The 19,557-nt window shown below is 45.5% G+C and overlaps 1 protein-coding gene across 2 annotated transcripts in view; it reads right to left on the reverse strand.

Annotated features, from left to right (window-relative positions):
• Positions 1-5,156: 5,156 nt before the first annotated feature.
• The window catches only part of CDC5L (cell division cycle 5 like), a 39,267-nt gene continuing 24,866 nt past the window's right edge, over positions 5,157-19,557 (reverse strand). For both annotated transcript variants that reach the window (XM_048502971.1, XM_048502961.1), the window contains exons 15-16: positions 8,661-8,873; positions 5,157-6,086 (exon numbers count right to left, since the gene is read on the reverse strand). In XM_048502971.1, the coding sequence (XP_048358928.1) occupies positions 5,982-6,086; positions 8,661-8,873 (318 nt within the window). In that variant the 3' untranslated portion in view covers positions 5,157-5,981. The remainder of the gene's footprint in view (positions 6,087-8,660; positions 8,874-19,557) is intronic.

A 19,557-nucleotide genomic window follows, 5' to 3' on the forward strand; every position in this document is an offset into this window, starting at 1 on the left:
TCTCAGAGGGCCCCCCTCGGCCCCATCAACGCTTTGATGGGAGAACTGAAAGGAAGACGAGCTTTGGACATCACCCGCAAAGCAATTCGGCAGGAGTCGTTCTTCCTCCTGCGCTGAACTTCTGGAGCTTTTTCAGAATATAGAGTCCCAAACTGCGAACAGAGTCGTAATTTCTCCTCCATCAAGAATCAGCATTGCAATACATGGGGTGAGGAGGCCACTATGACTAGCCAGTGGTGGCGAACCTTTGGCACTCCAGATGTTATGGACTACAATTCCCATCAGCCCCTGCCAATTGGCCATGCTGGCAGGGGCTGATGGGAATCATAGTCCATAACATCTGGAGTGCCAAAGGTTTGCCGCCACGGGACTAGACCTTCCTCTTGCTGACTGAGCACGCGGGCCTTTTCTGTCTTGGAAATGCTCAGTCTCACCAGTTGTGGGTAGCACAGCTGCGCTGGTGAATATAACTGTGCTTCCAAGAACCAGGACCGACTTAATTTTTCTGTGCAGTAAGGAAGTCAATCCATGGAGGGCAGGTCAACTCAATGCTTTTCCACGGGCAGCAGACCCATCTTCTGAGTGGCTACGATTCTCTTCTGCATGTCTGTGTAGCTATGTGGAGCAGCAGTGGCGTAGGAGGTTAAGAGCTCGTGTATCTAATGTGTAGCTATGTGGAGCAGCAGTGGCGTAGGAAGTTAAGAGCTCGTGTATCTAATGTGTAGCTATGTGGAGCAGCAGTGGCGTAGGAGGTTAAGAGCTCGTGTATCTAATCTGGAGGAACCGGGTTTGATTCCCAGCTCTGCCGCCTGAGCTGTGGAGGCTTATCTGGGGAATTCAGATTAGCCTGTGCACTCCCACACACGCCAGCTGGGTGACCTTGGGCTAGTCACAGCTTCTCGGAGCTCTCTCAGCCCCACCTACCTCACAGGGTGTTTGTTGTGAGGGGGGAAGGGCAAAGAGATTGTCAGCCCCTTTGAGTCTCCTGCAGGAGAGAGAGGGGGAATATAAATCCAAACTCCTCCTCCTCCTATAAAGATAACTCCTTGAAAATTTAAAAAAGGGAAACTATATATTGGGGGCTGAAGGAGCAAGTGCAGAAGCACCTAAACAGGTCTCTGAACCACCAGAGCTTCTGTCTGTCCAGCTTGTAGAACCTGCGACCCAAATCTGGATGCAGCAACATTAGAAAAACCAATTAGCAAAGCCAAGAGAGCTCCTGCTGCCGTCAGTTCCTATTCTCTGATTTATTCTGACTGCGTACCTCAACTGCAGCATTTTTTTTACAGGAGATCCAGGGAAATACGTAGGGAAGCTCCAGCAACTGAAACCCAAGAGCACCCGCCTGGCACCTGTTGCCTCCTTTGACATCTCAACAGCCCCCCCGGGGTGGGGGGGGGGCAAAGGCAGCGGCCAACCTAGCAGATCAGTGCCTGCCGCTGCTCACAGCTGGAAGCAGTGTGTTTGTGCCCTTTAAGTGTATTTTGGCCTCATGAGCAAAAGTATATTTTGCTTTACTGATCTCCTGCCCCTACCCGGGGGTCACAGACTCAGAGTGGCTCACAAGATCCAAAATCACTTCTCCCTGAAGAAGAAGAAGAAGAAGAAGAAGAAGAAGAAGAAGAAGAAGAAGAAGAAGAAGAAGAAGAAGAAGAAGAAGAAGAAGAGGAGGAGGAGGAGGAGGAGTTTGGATTTATATCCCCCCTTTCTCTCCTGCAGGAGACTCAAAGGGTCTGACAATCTCCTTGCCCTTCCCCCCTCACAACAAACACCCTGTGAGGTAGGCGGGGCTGAGAGAGCTCCGAGAAGCTGTGACTAGCCCAAGGTCACCCAGCACAGCTCTGCTTGTTCCTCTTTATTCCAGCTCACCCTACTGTTTCTCAGCATGGATCCTGCAATCCTAAAAACAGCATTTGCTCCTGGCGCCCACCCCCACGTGCCCCTAAACGCTTGGGGGGCAGGGTTTGGATGGGCACCGTGGCACGCGAGGCCTCTCCCCCTGAAGTCATTTTAGGAAGAGAGCTGTGCAAAGTTCTTTCCCAAAATGCTTTTTATTACATCCTAAAGACGTTATATTTAAGCTGTGCGGAATCCACCACAGTCTTTATGCAATTGTGAGGCCCTTTCCTAAATAATTCTCTCAAAAAAGTACTAGACAGCCTCAGCAGGTATAACTATGTACTAAATGATGGTTACCAGAAAAATAAAGATGCTGAATGTGCCCCACATGTGCATTGGTTGGCGGGGAGAGGCAGGGAAGGAGAAACAAGACAAATTCTGGCCAGAGCCCCCCGAGGCATTTACCTGGAGTGCGTATTTGGCAGGGATTCCACACAACATATGAACCGAATCAACAAGAAATATAGTCCCCGTTCCCAGGCATCGCAATTCATAAACGCTAGTGATGGACAAAGTGATTCTAAAGAACTATTCCTGCCTCTTTTGAGGAATCTTTTAAGTAATTTGAATACATCAGAATCTTCGTTCCAACCTGCAGACATTAAAATGATCTAATAAGGCAGGTCCTGTCTAAACCGATACATTCAAAAACTTTTGACTTTAATCTGAAAGAGATTTCTGCACAAAGCTGCATGCTTTAAAAATCATGCTGGGGGGAGGAGGGAGGAGAAAATGAAAGGCACCCTTATGCTTGTAGTTTGGCTAAACCAGATGCAGGCGCCCCCCCCCCCCCCCTCAAATCACCTATCGTTCCTTTCTTAGCTGAGAAAACTGCTGGCATCTATTAGGAACCATCTAATTTCATTCATTCATTTTATGCCAGAAAATAAATACACATACACCTTGTGGCAAGTCTTTCTTTTAAATTGCCAAGTGCATCCTAAGTCTGGTTTTGCTTGTCCATTCATCTTGTTCAAGTCGCTCACAAACTCAAAAGCAACTTTCTGCTCTAAATTTGTGTTCAGTGTGGCTCCCGTGAGGGTAGCCCAGATCTTCTGCAGCTGTCTTTCTCCATGAACCAACAGGAGAAGGAAGGGTGTTCCTGGCCTTCCAAAGTGGAAGTGACAAGAGAATAAAGTTGCACTTCGTAACTGTTGTTCATTGAGTGTCATCCGTGCTGGGACTGTGGGAATTTTGAGGGCGGAGCCTGAGGAGGGTGGAGTCTGGGGAGGGTCTTCAACGGGGTATGTCATAAAGTCTGCTTTCCAAAGCTGCCATTTTCTACAGGTGATCTCTGTTGTCTAAAGATCAGTGGTAATCCCAGATCTCCAGCTGCCACCTAGAGCAGTGGTGGCGAACCTGCGGCTCTCCAGATATTCAGGAACTACAATTCCCATCAGCCTCTGTCAGCATGGCCAATTGGCCATGTTGGAAGGGGCTGATGGGAATTGTAGTCCATAACATCTGGAGTGCCAAAGGTTCGCCACCACGGACCTAGAGGTTTGCAGCCCTAGTCTGGGCCTACAGATCTCAGCTACCTTCTGGCCCTGGGGTTGAGCCATAAGAGCATTTGAATGAACTTGGCTAGCTGCACCTGGGAAAGTAACAGCGCCTGCTGCAAGGGCTTGTCGTCAAAACATAATCACCATGAAATGCCTTGTGTAGATTTTGGTCCATTTAGTTTTCCAGAATAGGGAGCACATGACCACGAAAGGCAATCCTAAGAGATGTCTATTTTCTCTGTCCAGATAACTCCCCTTCTTGTCTGATAACTGTAGAAGCCTAGTCTTGCAGATGATAAAAAAATGAAAAGGAGCAATGAACTTGACCTTTGAAGCCCACATCTCTACCAACCTGATGTGGCACTGAAGGCAATCCCAGTGATTGTGTTAGAGCCAGATCCCTTATTTTCAGAAGGTGGCAATGTTGGTCTGCAGTAGAACAGCTAAAGTCCAGTAGCTGGGAACAACACCTCCTTTGTATGCTACTCCTGTGTTTTAGAAGGCCCTCTCCTTGACTATCAAATTACTAAAACTAAGATATTACTTTTGTCCACAAAAGGACTGACATAAAACAATCAATGTTCAGTTAAATGGAGATGTGATTTTTGTTGTTGGTGTTGTTGACTATTAGGTACTTTACAAACTTGGGTTTTAAATTTTTTAATTAATAGTGAAATCAGGAGAGAGGAAGAGATTACAGGGACTCACGAATCGAAAGCCAAACTCAAAACTTTAAAAAGATATGCAAAGCATTTATTTAAAATACTTGTATTTTTACCAACATCTTTGATTACTTTAGTGTCACCTGGCAACAGGATTTTTTTTTTAAATAACTACCTCGTTTGTTGTAGAACATAAATTATGTTTTCACCACTGCTAACTGAAGGTTATTTTATAGCGATTTAGTACCACGAAGCTTTCTCGACAAAGCACAAGTTAATTGTTGGGATGGAAGTGCAGATGGTCTCATACAATGATTTCAGAGTCATTAATCACAGCTTAATCTATTCTGATCTCATGGTACTCTGTTAGGAAATGAACCAGCCAATGTTTTCAAACCTAAAGGGTTCAAGTGCTGTACCATTCTCACAAATATTTACCCCTCTGAGTCAAGCAAGGCTAAATCCTACAGAGACTGAATTCAGAACAGCTCCTTCACAGTGTTCTTACAAGAGCACAGCTTTTGCTCACATCACGTCTACGTTTAGATTTTGCATTTTAGTCTTTTACTGTTAACAAAATGAAGAGTCTGACACTTAAACACCTGTAATATTACTGAGTGAGACTTAGGACCACTCCTAGGTTGGTCTATAACAGGGGTAGGGAACCTGCGGCTCTCCAGATGTTCAGGAACTACAATTCCCATCAGCCTCTGTCAGCATGGCCAATTGGCCATGCTGGTAGGGGCTGATGGGAATTGTAGTTCCTGAACATCTGGAGAGCCGCAGGTTCCCTACCCCTGGTCTATAAGTAAGCCCCATTTTATTGAATGAGGCTTAATCCCACGAAAGCGTTTCCAGAATTGCAGCCTAAACAGGATCTTTTGGAGGGGGGCGGGGGGGGGGGGGTAGTCTTTTTTGCCAAAGTTTTTAAGGAAGCTCTTCCATACAAGATTTATCTTGCTTTTAGAACTAGGTGTTTTTCACTCTTTAGGATCCAAGGTAAATATATAAGCTCTATGCTGCTGGCAAAGTTTCTTTAATAAAACAGTTTTAAACTCTATTCAAGATATAGGACACAAGCAAACACCAATACTTTTTGTTTTACATTGCCAGATTTATTAGAGCCACAGTAGTCACTGGTACACACAGAGACAAACTATATTGTTGATCTTAACCATGGTAAAATACTACAATCACGGGGAAATGGTAATTTCAGCAAACGACAATGTGATTAAAATGAAATCCGAAGTGATTTAATATGGAAATGCTGGGACCCTGATCTCCAGATGTTTGTGCGCAGCAGCCAACTGCGTTGAAGGCTGAAGCAGAAGTCTTCACTTGGTGCATCTGCCCCACACATCACTGGGACTGGCAGATCTCAGATGGGGGGCAGGGCTCAAGGGGGCAGGGCTCGGATTCATTTCCCTCCCACTTGCCCTCTAGGGCCATCAGAGTTGACGTCATATGGCACAGCCCTCCACCCCAAAAATAAAAAGTGAGTCAGGCTCAAGTAACAACATGTGCAAGTCAGTCACCGTCAGCTTGCCTGGCTGGTTTCAGCGGGAATTTGGCATAATTTGCTTCCTCTGATTTGGGAGCCATGCTTTAATGGCACTCATGTACGAAGCACTGGCTGCTGGGATTTTTGTCTCATACAGGAACTTTCAGTGCATGCTAACTGAACTTACCGTATCAGGGTGTGAATTCCATTGTTTGTTTGTTTTTTCTTAATCTCTCTCCTTCCAAACAAAACAGGTCCCTTACCTTAACACAAGGAACAACAACAGTCTTTTTTAAAACACAAGAATTCTGTAATATAGCTGTGCTTTGAAACTTTGACCTGAGATATGGATGGGAAAATGTGTCTGTAGCATTTCAGAAGCTCCGCAGCCAACGGCTGAAGCACAAGGTGTGTCACTTAATATTTCGACTGAAATGTTTCTTTGTCCAGCATGAATTCTGAAAATCTCTGCTGAAGCTCCTTCTCCCTTTCTTGTTGCCGCTGAACATCTTCCTTCAGGCACTGGAAGAATAAAACAACTAATGAATGCTCTACAGCACATTACACAGCCATGAACAAAAAAAACCCTCTCAAATGATGCCACAGGGTGACTATGTCATATGGACACAGACCGGCACAAATTTCAGCAAAATCCAAACAGGTAAAAGAAATAATTAAAAATTAACTCCCACACATGGTTTATGGTCATCCAAAGTCAAATAACCTGGGGGTGATTTATAGAGAGATGTCGTAGTTTTGTTATCGATTGCCAGATGGTGTGACAATTGAAGGCTGTGGCAACCTATTGGAAATGATCACCATTGTGCGCCCATTTCCTTTAACCCTCAACCCTTGTTCTGTGTTTGGCTTTCACCCCAAACAAACTCTGTGGTGTTTTACAGTGGAGTGTTGATACTGTATGTTGGGTGAGGCCCGGGTTCTGTTGGTGGGTCTTCAGTCTGAATCTGTGGAGAGGTGCGGTACTGGCACGGATGAGTTCATTTGGACTACACCATTGGTAAGACTCTGAATGTTTGTTGCATTTATCTGTCTTTTATGGACAATTGTTTTATTGTAATTTGATATGCCAATAAAGGCGTGTATGTCTATGTAACTCCCACACATGAGTTAGCTTATGATTTAAGGAAAACATAAGTAAAATAATAAAGTTGTTAAAATTTTTGTAATACATAACATAAATTTAAACTGTCAGCATCTGGTGAATTTCACAGACTGCCATACAAAACTTCACAGCCTGTGCCAAAATCAGTAGTTTTTCATCAATGAGTAACATACAAGTGTAAACTGAGTCTGATCGGCCAGGGTACTCACTAAGCAAGGGAAGAAGAAGAAGAAAAAGAAGAGTTTGGATTTATATCCCCCCTTTCTCTCCTGCAGGAGACTCAAAGGGGCTGACAATCTCCTTGCCCTCCCCGCCTCACAACAAGAACAGAATGGGGATGCTCCTGCACCCGCCCTGCACTTGGATGTGATTTTACAGCATTGGGGAACATGTGAGAGAAAATCAGTTTTCAAGAGGGCCGTCGGTGTTTTAAAATTCAGGGAGAAATCACCAAGAAGAGGGGTTTTTTTTTTTTTAAAAAAAAACTCCTCTTTTCTCCACTAACAGGAGTCTCAACGCGGCTTACGAGTGCCTTCCCTTCTCCTCCCCACAAAAGACTTGTGAGGTAGGGGGGGGGGGGGGGGGGTGTCTGAGAGAATGCTAAAAAACTGATCCAGCATCACTCAGAAGGCTTATGTGGAGGAGTGGGGGATCGAACCCAGTTTTCTAGATTAGAATCTGCTGCTCACGTGGAGGAGTGGGGAATCCAACAGTTCTCCAGATTAGAGTCCACTGCTCTTAATGGCTACATCATGCTGGCTCTCAAGAAAAAGGCCAAAGGAAAAAAGCAACAACATAGTATCATAAGGGGCAATAAAAAGCAATCTAAATAAAATGGACAGCATCAAAATAATGAACTATAATTTCTTTAAAATGCTGATTTTCTACTTTTGAAAACAAAACTGTGGCGAGGCAACATCCTGTACTGAGAGTCACTGTGGTGTGGTGGTTCAGGTGTCGGACTAAGCGCTGTGTAACCCAGGTTCGAATCCCCACTCAGCCATGGAAACTTGCAGGGTGACCTTGGGCCAGCCACACACTCTCAGCCATGATCCTAAAAAGTATTTGGATGGGAGACCTCCAAGGGACACCAGGGGCAGGACACCGACTCCGGCAATGGCAAACCGCCTCCAAACCGCCCTTGCCCTGGAAACCTTATGGCAGTGGTGGCGAACCTTTGGCACTCCAGATGTTATGGACTACAATTCCCATCAGCCCCTACCAGCATGGCCAATTGGCCATGCTGGCAGGGGCTGATGGGAATTGTAGTCCATAACATCTGGAGTGCCAAAGGTTTGCCACCATGGCCTTATGGGATCATTATAAGTAATTAGGGTTGGGAAATACCTGGCGATTTAGAAGGTGGAGCTTGAGGAGGGTGGGGTTTGGGAAGGGGAGGGACTTCAACGGGGTATAATGCCATAGATTCCCCTTTCCAACGCAGCCATTATCTACAGGTGAACAAATCTCTGTCTCCTGGGGATTAGTTATAACCCCAGGAGCTCTCCGGGTTTCATCTAGATGCTGACAACCTTAAGGTAAGTGTTATGTCACTTAATTGCAAGAAAATCCAAAACCATCCTGTAATACTTAATATACTCTTCGCCCCTCTCCCTTCTAGATGCCCAGAGGATCCCACATGGCAGTTTTACAGAGGCGTTCGGGGACCGGGGAAGGATGACCCCAAGCACAACGGTGGGGTTCCGAGCCGGGTCAAGGTGGGGAAGCACCTAAAGACAGCCGGCCTGTTGTCAGGAGCCGGCCTGCTGCCGCGGCACCTGTCCAGAGGTGGGGGGCGGGGCAGCTCAGATGAGCACCGTGGAAGCAGGCCGGCACAGGAGCCGGCCTGCCGCTGCAGTGCCCATCCGAGTTGGCCCCGCCCCGAGCCCTGCCTCCAAGCGCGGGGGTGGAGCACTTGGAGGAGGTGTTGTCTCCAGCCACCATTTCCCCCCGATACGCCTCTGCAGTTTTACCTCCAGTCTCCTTGGGATAGCGGCATCTTCATGTTTCTTTAATTCCTCAAACGTGCGCAGTTCCAGGTGAGCTTGCTCGATTTGGTCCCACAAGTCATTCAACTGCTTTATTAGCCCCATGGCACGAGACTGATAGCCGCCAAGCAAAATCTTCATCTTCTTTTCCATCTTGGCGGCCCTCTTAGCTTCTGTCGTCATGTGGCCTCTGTTTATCTGGTGACAGAAACACAAGCTGGGCATTACTCCACACAGGAAGATTATACTCACTTATAACCTGGCAGAAAACCCAGCCAGCTGCATAGTGTGCTACAAGAGAGCCCATCTTTTTCTCTAATTTAGCAAGCAGTGTAGTGGTTAAAGCCTTGGTGGAGGATCTGGGAAAGGTAGGTTCAAGTCCCCATTTCTGCCATGAAAACTCACTAGGTGACTTTCGGCCAGTTGCCTTTCAGGCTAACCTACCTTACAGCGTTGTTATGAAGTTAAAACGGAGAAGAGGAAAGGGTGAAAGGCAGGATGTGAATAAAGTAAATATGAAGAAATAAAAGAGTATAAAGCCCAAGATTTGATTGTGTGTTCCTGCAGGGCCGGGGACTTGGCTTGATGGCCCTTGTGGTCTCTTCCAACTCTATGATTTCACATGATTATTATACGGTAAGCTCCTAAGCTCATTAATACTAATTTTTTTCCTGACTACTCACTATGACAAGGCAGAGTTTCAGGAGCTTGAAACAGAAGAGAAGTAACGTGGTACAAAAGGGCCCAAGACAGAACTGAAAGAAGAGACTGGATAGCACCTGAAGACCACAGAAAGAAGTGGGGAGGTTTTGTGAATGGAGGTCTTCTTGATACTGATAGACAACAGCCGGTCACATGAGCGACACCATCAATCTTTAGGAAGCAAAAGAAAACTGTTTTATTGCATTTGGCTACATTTACTAGCAGTCCGGAGTTGTGGTTTTAAATTTTAGGTTTTTAATATATTTTATTTTGTGTGTATTACCCATGCTGTAGCAGCTCCCCGAGGAAGACAGGTGACCAAGAAATGTTTTAAATAGCCTCCACACAGCAAGCTGTTGGGAGGCACTAATTTGCCACCTGAACAAGATGCCGCCAGATAGTTTCTGGTACGCTGCTAGAAGCTACCACCATTTCTTCTGCTCATTACAAAGGACGGGGAACATTTCCCCCCTGATATTCTTCATATTTGGGTTTATTTTTCAGGAAAGCCTAAAAAAGCTGACTACTCATACCAGTAAACTGGGAGGGGGATTTTTCAGTTATCGAAAAATGTTTGACTCCATTAAAATCTGTGTAGAATTTGGGGTGGGTGGGCTCTGGAGGGAGGCTGTTTTTCAAACTAGAGGCATCAAATTTGCAGCATAGCTGCAGGTGACTCGCTTTAGAAGAACCCCCGGGTTTAGTGAAGTTTGGGTCAATTTTGGGAGCCCCAATTGAGTTTTCAACTATTCTGAATGGCAAGTGGGGGTACCCTCTTTGGGACCTTTTAAAATTGGACCCAGCCCCGACCAAAACTTCATCGATACGGGTGTTCTTCTGAGGAGAGCCACCGGCAGCTATGCTGCAAATGTAATCCCTCTACTTTAAAATACACCCCCCCCCCCCAATTCCTCACAGAGCTGAAAATGTTTGGATATCTGAAAAAGGCCCCCCCCCATTTTTTTTTAATGGGCCAATGTCACACCCAAGCATTTTATGGGGAAAGTTCTCGCCAATGACTTCAATGGGGGGGGGGGACGGACTTTTTTGCTCCAATTTCATTCAATCAATTTCTTTCTTTTTTGCAAGTCCTGGAGAGGTGTCACCCCTATAAAAACTCATATGGATTTGCTTGGCTTTTTAAAAGGTGTCTTTATGGAAAATGTCAGGAAGGTTTTCTTTCTTCTTTGCAAAGTGCACAGCGGAAAACACGCTACATTAAAAAAGGGTAAAAGTTCAACATTTCAAAAATCGGCTTATTCACACTCAAAGGATATCCTGCTGTGCTGGAGACGGGAATATATTTTTTTAAAAACTGAACAGTAAAGTTTGAAGTGTTAAATTGCTAATTATTTAAAAGTGTAGTTGCTAATCATTGCTAAGTCAGACTGGAAACTAACTGGATGTATTCAGGGTTGTAATGGTACATCAGAGAGCCAGCTGAGTGTGGAGGTTATGAGCGGCAGACTCTGATCTGGAGAATCAGGTTCAATTCTCCACTCCTCCACATGAAGCCTGCCAGGTAACCTTGGGTCAGTCACAGTTCTCTCAGAACTCTCTCAGCCCACGCAGAGGCAGGCAATGGCAAACCACCCCCAAAAGGTCTCTTCCCCTGAAAACCCACTGTTCCTCGCCGTGAAAGCATGACTAGATGAAGCAGGAATCATACTAACTTCAACGGTACATCAGGAACTAAAGTAAGAACGATGAGCTGTCCTCCTCTTTAACATGCTGCAAAAGGCTCACTACAAATGCACGTGCGCCAGGGAAGTAAACAGATGGACAAACAGGAATGGGAGATTTTTAACAGCCAGGCCTGGCTTGCTGTTAATTTGTTCCATCACAGGAATGGATCCCAATGATAATATTCGCTCCCAGAAGACAGAGCTGCTGGAAGAACGGAATTTCCCTGCCTCCCTCTTCTCTGCTGAGTTCGACTGACCTCTTCGAGTCGCTACTCTTGAGGCTCCCAGAAACAGAATGGCAGCAAACTGGAGATATGCAGAAGCAGTTATGGGAGGGAACTGGTTGGAATTTCTCACCCTTTCTGTTAGTGGAAGTGATCATCAAGATTTATCCCATCCCACTCATTCTACCGTATTCAGTCCGAGGATGAACCATGAGAAATACATTTAAATGAACGTTTACAGATATCTAAAAAGACTTAAATCTGGGCCAGTTTCAGAAGTTACACACAACTGATGTACCTGTGAATCCAGACGACCCACAAACCAGCACAGGTGGGAAAGACACCTGTGCACTTAAGGTGAACTTGACACCTGTGACATGCTTAAACCTACCTGTGAACTTTAATTGGCTATCAGTCAGGTCAGTCAGACATTCACAGCTAGACTCGAGCTGGTATAAAGGGTTTTACGGGCTGTGTGGCCATTATCTGGCAGATTCTTGCCCGGATCGCTTCGCTTTCAGACTCTGAGCAGATTTTCTAGGTGTATCACAGAGAGAAGTGTGTTACTGTGTATAACACACTTCTCTCTGTGCTACACCTCTGAAGATGCCAACCACAGATGCAGGCAAAATGTCCTAATGTAAGATCTACCAGATCACGACCACACGACCCGGAAAGCCCACAACAACCAGTTAATTACGCAAGTCTAATTCTGAACTGGTAAGCGACAGGATTGTCAAAAAGACCTTTTCAAAAATGCCTCAAGGTAGCGTAGGTGTATTCAAACACTGCTGGGGCAAAACAGGTGGTTGGCTAGATTGTAAAAGAACATTTACCAGAGAGGGATTGTAAAAGAACATTTAATAGAGAGGGGAAGTATTTATTTTTGCAGCTCTCGCAGGACACAAAGATAAAAATGTACATTTCACTTAGAATCAAGTGGCTTGCTAGAGCGGCAATAACCTCCACCAAACTATTCTTCCCTTCTTAGCCTGCCGAACAACAGACGCTCCTTGTTTCCTGTGGCATTGACATGGAAGTCTTCAGAAACTCACAAGAAGGTCAGGGTCAGGTCTCAACGCTTGTAACAACGACTACTTCTTTTAAAAATGGCTGATTCTGCAATAATGCCAGCTACGTACAATTTGAGTTTCAAACTTCATAAAATTTTAGAGCTCTTGACACCAGAGCGAAATTCCAAGCAGTCAAGCAGAGGTGTGCTTAAACAGTAGCTTGTGTTCACACCTTGGAAGCAAAACGAGCTTCAGTAGAGGCAAACAAGTGCTGCTCCCTTGTAAAAGAGAGGAAAAAATGAGAACACACACACACACCTTTTCAATCACTTCTTGGTAATTCAAGACCTTTGGGGTTATTTTAGTCCCCATAAATGAGGCACGCAGAAACGAGGAAGGAGGGAAAAAACCACCGTATAAGCATCGCCCCTGGCAAACTATGGGATCGGCTCTTCTGCGTCATTATAGCGACATCTGATGTCACCAAAAAATCTGAGCGAATGATTCCAAGTTCAATTAGAACGCTTGCAAATTGATGCGGCGGCAGGGCACACAGTTATCTAGGACGCTCTAGGCCAGTGTTGGCGAACCTTTTTGAGACCGAGTGCCCAAATTGCAACCCAAACCCCACTTATTTATCGCAAGGTGCCAACCCGGCAATTTAACCTGAATGCTGAGGTTTTAGTTTATAAAAAACCAGTTGGCTCCCTCTTCCTCTGCCCCACCCGCTCGAGCAGGGGCCAGCCTGCTCTAGTCTCCAGCAAGTCCCGTGAGCACCGCTCTGTGCCTCTCTAGCATCTCTGCCTCCTCTGCACCCTCCCCCCTTGGGCAGAAGCCACCCAGAGCACAGGCACCAGGCCCGCCAGCCGAGTCCTTCCTGCTCACCGCGGTGTGTGCACGTCGTGCTCAGTGGCCCAGGCCAGCCTAGATGTGTGTGTGTGTGTGTGCGGGGGTGTGTGTGTGTGATTTTCCGCCCCCCACATGATGAATTCTGCGTGCGAGTGCCCACAGAGAGGGCTCCGAGTGCCACCTCTGGCACCCGTGAAATAGGTTCGCCATCACTGCTCTAGGCTGATTCTGCACTGAGCAGGGATTGGACTAAATGGCCTCTTCCATGACTCAAATGAGACCGATTTATTCCTGTGGAGAAAAACATTCACTGGGCTGCATCCTACTACTCTACTCATGAAAGGATCCACAACAGGAGATGTCGGAAGGCTGGTCCTTGTATTGACAGGGAGTGCTTTATCTGAACAGTGACAGGGTAAAACCTCATTTCTGCTCCTAAGTTTGAATATAGTATTGACATGATAATTTATGGATACTGTATGGGAGATAAACGCATGCATTCAGAGCAGGGGTCCAAAATTTAAACGCCCTGGCCTAAATAAAGAGATTGAGCTGGGATGGCAAAGCGTGAATGGGAGTGCTGATCTCTATTTTCATAGAATCATAGAGTTAAAGAGAATCGGGCGTGGGACCATTTGAGGTCCAACCTCCTGTACGTAGGGGCACATACTCCGGCATGAGTGCCAGAGGTGGCACTGTATCTCTCTTCTGTGGGCACTCACGCACAGAGTTCATCATGTGCCACTCACACACACCTTAGGCTGGCCTGGGCATGATCCTTTACCTGGGAGTAAGCTCGGTTGCTGGCAATGGGGCTTGCTTCTGAGTAAACCCTCCTAGGATTGTGATTCACCCATTTGAAGCGTTGCACGGTTGCCAGCCACAGATGCAGGCGAAACGTCAGGAGAGAATGCTGCTAGAACACGGCCATACAGCCCGGAAACCACACAGCACCCAAGTTGCACGGTTGCTTCAGTAAGTTTACTCCTGAGTAACACGTGCCTCGGAGCCAACCGGTTTTTAAATTTATTATTTATTTATTGTTGGGTTTTGTATACCGCCCTACCCCCGAAGGGCTCTGGGCGGTGAACAACATAAATCACATATATACAATAACCCTTAAATACATTAAAACAATTTAAAACCTTGTTTATCAGTAAACGAACAATGCCCGCAATAAACCCTCATTAAAAACTTTCAAATCCAAACTCTCACCTCAGTATATTCAGTAATAAATTGCTACTATAATCTTTGTGATAAATAAGTGGGTTTTGGGTTGCAATTTGGGCACTCAGTCTCAAAAAGGTTCGCCATCATTGGTCTATATTCTCCCCTCCCCCTTTGACAGGGGTATAAATCCAAGCTCTTCTTCTTCTTCCTTACAAATATATTGCAACTGGGAAACCCAGCACTTGCAGTCAAATTTGACAAACATATCTTCTATATCACAAGAGGAAGTAATGATAAAATCACATTTAACCCTTTGTAGTATGCTGCCCTATCAGAAAATTCTCATCCAAATGCAGCATTCTAAATTAATATTCACAAGCCCATTATAAAGTTATTACCAATTCCTGTATATCTCTGAAGACAAGCACCGGAAACACAATAATAATAAAACAAACATGCAAACCTTGAAAGGCCTCTCTAGTTTGTTTGCTCCAGTTGGCTTTTCACAGTTACTTCGTCATAAAGATTCAGAACTCTCAAAAGAGAGAATCTTGTAGGTAAAAGCAGAATCTGGACCCCAGGCAAACTTGGGCCCCTTCCGCACACGCAAAATAATGTGTTTTCAAACCACTTTCACAACTGTTTGCAAGCAGATTTTGCTATTCCGCACAGCTTCAAAGAGCACTGAAAGCAGTTTGAAAGTGCATTATTCTGCATGTGTGGAATGAGCCTTGGAATTTAACGTCATTGTCTATCTGTTCCTTATGTGCTAGGAGGCGACAGCCACTTTACTTATATTATTCGTTAGATGCCTCTTCAGAAGAAAAAACAAATGCTCAATGCCGTTTACAGCAGAGTCATTTTAAAAAATATATCAGCTGACAATTTAAAAGTAACCATTAAGTTATAAAAATACATTAAGTAGCATTAAGTTATAAAAATACAAACAGGATGAACAGCAGACAGTAAAATGGCCCAGGGAGAACTCCTCTAAAAGCCAAGGGAAACAAAACCTAATTTAACCCCAGTGCTTAAAGTACAGTATAGTAGGTGCCAGGCAAACTACCAAGGAGGGAGTATTCCATAAACAGCTCCCTCCCTACCTTTGAAAATGTCCCGTCTCTGGATGGAACCCATCTCAATTTCACACAAGTAGAGACAGCAACATTAAGCAGGCGAATAGCATGGCAGAAGGCAATCTTCAGGTACCCTGGCCCTAGGAGGAGCGGTGGCGTAGTGGTTAAGAGCAGGTGCACTTTAATCTGGAGGAACCGGGTTTGATTCCCCTCTCTGCTGCCAGAGCTGTGGAGGCTTATCTGGGGACTAGACAATAGCCTGTGAACTCCTCATTTAATTCAACTGGATTCCTTTGGTTAGTCATTTTTCTTCGGAGTTCTCTTCAGTTCCATCTATCTGACAGGGTGTTTGATAGAGCTAAGGGCAAGGAGTTTGTAAGCCCCTTTGAGCCTCCTACAAAGGGAGGATATAAATCCAAACTCTTCTTCTTCTTCTTAGCCAGTTGAGGGTTTTTAGAGGCAAGAACCAGGCCCTTTGAACTGAACTGGGAGACGGAAGGGCAGTATGTCCTTGGTAACTGAACCCTGAACAGTAACATGGCTGCAGCCTTTTATACAGGGGGCAGGTTCATAACAGTCCTCACAAAGCTTGTCAAGTTGTGCAAAATTTCAGAAATGCAGAATGCTTAACAAAGAAAGGTCAGTCAGTTCTTTTAAACTGTGAGGCTCCTTCCGCACAGGCAGAATAATGCACTTTCAAACTGCTTTCAGTGCTCTTTGAAGCTGTGCGGAATGGCAAAACCCACTTGCAAACAGTTGTGAAAGTGGTTTGAAAACGCCTTATTTGGCGTGTGTGGAAGGGGCCTGTGAGACTGAAGTGACAAGCGGGCAGCTGTGTCTTTAGAAGAAGGAAAAAACCTAGCTAAAGCTGTTCTGTGTCATGCATATCTTGTGACTCGATGGAAGTTCTCACAAAACAGCATTTATAGAAGAAGAAGAGTTTGGATTTATATCCCCCCTTTCTCTCCTGCAGGAGACTCAAAGGGGCTGACAATCTCCTTGCCCTTCCCCCCTCACAACAAACACCCTGTGAGGTGGGTGGGGCTGAGAGAGCTCAGAAGAGCTGTGACTAGCCCAAGGTCACCCAGCTGGCATGTGTGGGAGTGCACAAACTAATCTGATTCACCAGATAAGCCTCCACAGCTCAGGCAGCAGAGCTGGGAATCAAACCCGGTTCCTCCAGATTAGATACATGAGCTCTTAACCTCCTACGCCACTGCTGCTCCTTTATACCCTTTTAAAAAGCCTTCTGAATGCTTCAGGAAGGACTACAGCGCTTGCGGTCAATTTCACAGAAATAAATGTCACATTTAAAACATGTTAACGTTAACTCAGCTTTTTGTTAGAAGAGGAAAACCTGAACGGCAACGCACGACAGTATGAAGAACAAAGAACATGAAATTATATTGTCTTTTTTCCCCCCATAATCCACTCCAGTTTATAAGAAACTTATACTGAAGACTATCAAAGAGAGAAATCAGCATTGGAGCACAACTAAAAAAAAACATTGCACAGAGCAATAGCACCCTCTGCTGGCCCATGGAATTCATTTCAGCAAACACGCAAAGCAGTGTAGTGATCACCTTACAAAACAATACATATATGGTGAAATAACCCCAGACTACAGACCCCTGACTGGGTTTGAGGTTGGAAAGGATTATGCCACAATAGTTTACTGTACTGTGTTTGTGGCGAATACCAATGAATACAGCTACCGCTCAGAAAGTGAATGAGGCAGAGGGCTTGTATTTTAAAGGCAATGCAGCTTTTTGCTGAGGGTTTTCTTTTGGTGTGTTGGGGGGGAACAGGACACAGCACACTCTTACCTGCAATATTCAAAGCCAGTTATGATCACACATCATAAAGGTACAGACAATTTATTGCCGAAGGCTTTCACGGCCGGATTCAACTGGTTGTGGTGGGTTTTCCGGGCTGTGTGGCCATGGTCTGGTGGATTTTGTTCCTAACGTTTCGCCTGCATCTGTGGCTGGCATCTTCAGAGGTGTATCACAGAGGGAAGTCTGTTTCACAGTTTGAAACAGAAACAGACTTTTCTGTTTGAAACAGACTTCCCTCTGTGATACATCTCTGAAGATGCCAGCCACAGATGCAGGCGAAACGTTAGAAGAAGAAGAGTTTGGATTTATATCCCCCCTTTCTCTCCTGCAGGAGACTCAAAGGGGCTTACAATCTCCTTGCCCTTCCCCCCTCACAACAAACACCCTGTGAGGTAGGTGGGGCTGAGAGAGCTCCAAGAAGCTGTGACTAGCCCAAGGTCACCCAGCTGGCATGTGTGGGAGTGTACAGGCTAACCTGAATTCCCCAGATAAGCCTCCACAGCTCAGGTGGCAGAGGTGGGAATCAAACCCGGTTCCTCCAGATTAGATACACAAGCTCTTAACCTCCTACGCCACTGCTGTTAGGAACAAAATCCACCAGACCACGGCCACACAACCCGGAAAACCCACCAGAACCAGTACAGACAATTGTTCCCTCATCCATATACACATCCAAAGTTTTTAGGTCCACTTATCTGTTCTACACTCCACATGTTGGAAAGGCCCCCAAAAGGTAATTAATACCAGCACAGTCACAGCAAAGATGACCACCATGTAAAGGGCCACGAGATAGCACACTACGGCTGGTGAGGAACTTGCTTGACTCAGGAGTAGCTCTCGTCTCTCCAGAACACTCTAAGCACATTGAAGGTTATGCTATGTAAAAATGTGTACTGAGTACGTGAGGCCTTTAAAATGGGACATATCTGGAAAAGATCTTTAAAAGCCTCCAGTCTCAAAATCCTCACTCAACATCCCAACTTCACTTCCAGTAGAAGGACAAAGAATCATTGAGCCAATGGATGTGAACTGCTGGAATGCAACCCATTGGTCCTTTGTTGGCACAACTGGAGAAGAGAAAATTATTGCTGCCTTCCAGCCACAAAACTGATTGAGAAGAAACGATAGCTCCCAGTGGAACTCCATATTGTCTTCAAGGTGCTGGTGTTGACCTTCAAGGCCCTTTGCGGCCTGGGGCCCTTCGAGACCGCCTTACCCCATACAATGCCGCCCAAGCTCCAGCCCCAGTGTTCCTGTAGGAGGTAATTTCACTTCAGTGGTTCCCTGCCCTAATGATGCGGCTAATTTCTACCCGATGTGGGCTTTTTTCGCCCTGGCCCTTCCTGGTGGAATAACAAGCCTCCAGCTGTTAGGGCCCTGCTGGACCTTGGTGAGTTTTGCAGGGCCTGTAAAACTGAGCTGTTCCACCGGGCTGTTGGGGAGGCTAGCCGCAGATCGTCCGCCCCCTCCTGATGCCCCGTGTACCATCCGGGCATACCATCTGCGGCAATCTGCTGGTCCCCTCCCAAAGGGGTATGGAGTAGGGGTTCGGACGCCACTTTTAAAACATGGGTTTATGCAAGTTATGATGCTGCTACTGTTTTAATGGATTTTAATGCACTTTTTGATTTGTTATATCATATATTATTGTTTGTTGTTGGTTTTATTGTACACTGCCCTAAGCCCTTCGGGGGCAGGGTGGTCTATTAAATTTAATAAATAACAATAATAAATAATGGAAAAGGTTAAAGATTCCACAAGATGCTAGTCCTCCTGAGAAGCAACACCTGTCAACTGGTTTCAAAAATGCACCTTATATCAAATGTCTGATACTAGCCCAGATGGTGATGCATTGGCTCAGGAGGGTAAGTCATCTGACTGAACCTTGGAGAGGAGAGGTTTTTGTTTTTCAAAAGCGGCCAGCGCCATTTGCGACTCCATGAAAACCCAGTGGCTGCTTTGTCATGCACCTTGGAATACAGTGCAGGAGATAACAGTCACACCCATACTAAATTAAGTCTTAGTTCTTCCCCAAACACATCCACACTGAAAACTTACTGTTCCTAGTCTGATGCATCTGCAATTCTGGCCCCTTCCGCACACACAAAATAATGTGTTTTCAAACCACTTTCATAACTGTTTGCAAGTGGATTTTGCTATTCCGCACAGCTTCAAAGAGCACTGAAAGCAGTTTGAAAGTGCATTATTCTGCATGTGCGGAATGAGCCTTTGATTGGGCTGCTCAATGAAATGATACCTGTCATTTTTATGTGTGAAGTATGAAATCTGCCACAGAAACAAAGTCAAAACCCAAACCCAGAAACA

The sequence above is a fragment of the Sphaerodactylus townsendi genome, linkage group LG01 (assembly GCF_021028975.2).
Source record: "Sphaerodactylus townsendi isolate TG3544 linkage group LG01, MPM_Stown_v2.3, whole genome shotgun sequence".
Taxonomy (NCBI): domain Eukaryota; kingdom Metazoa; phylum Chordata; class Lepidosauria; order Squamata; family Sphaerodactylidae; genus Sphaerodactylus; species Sphaerodactylus townsendi.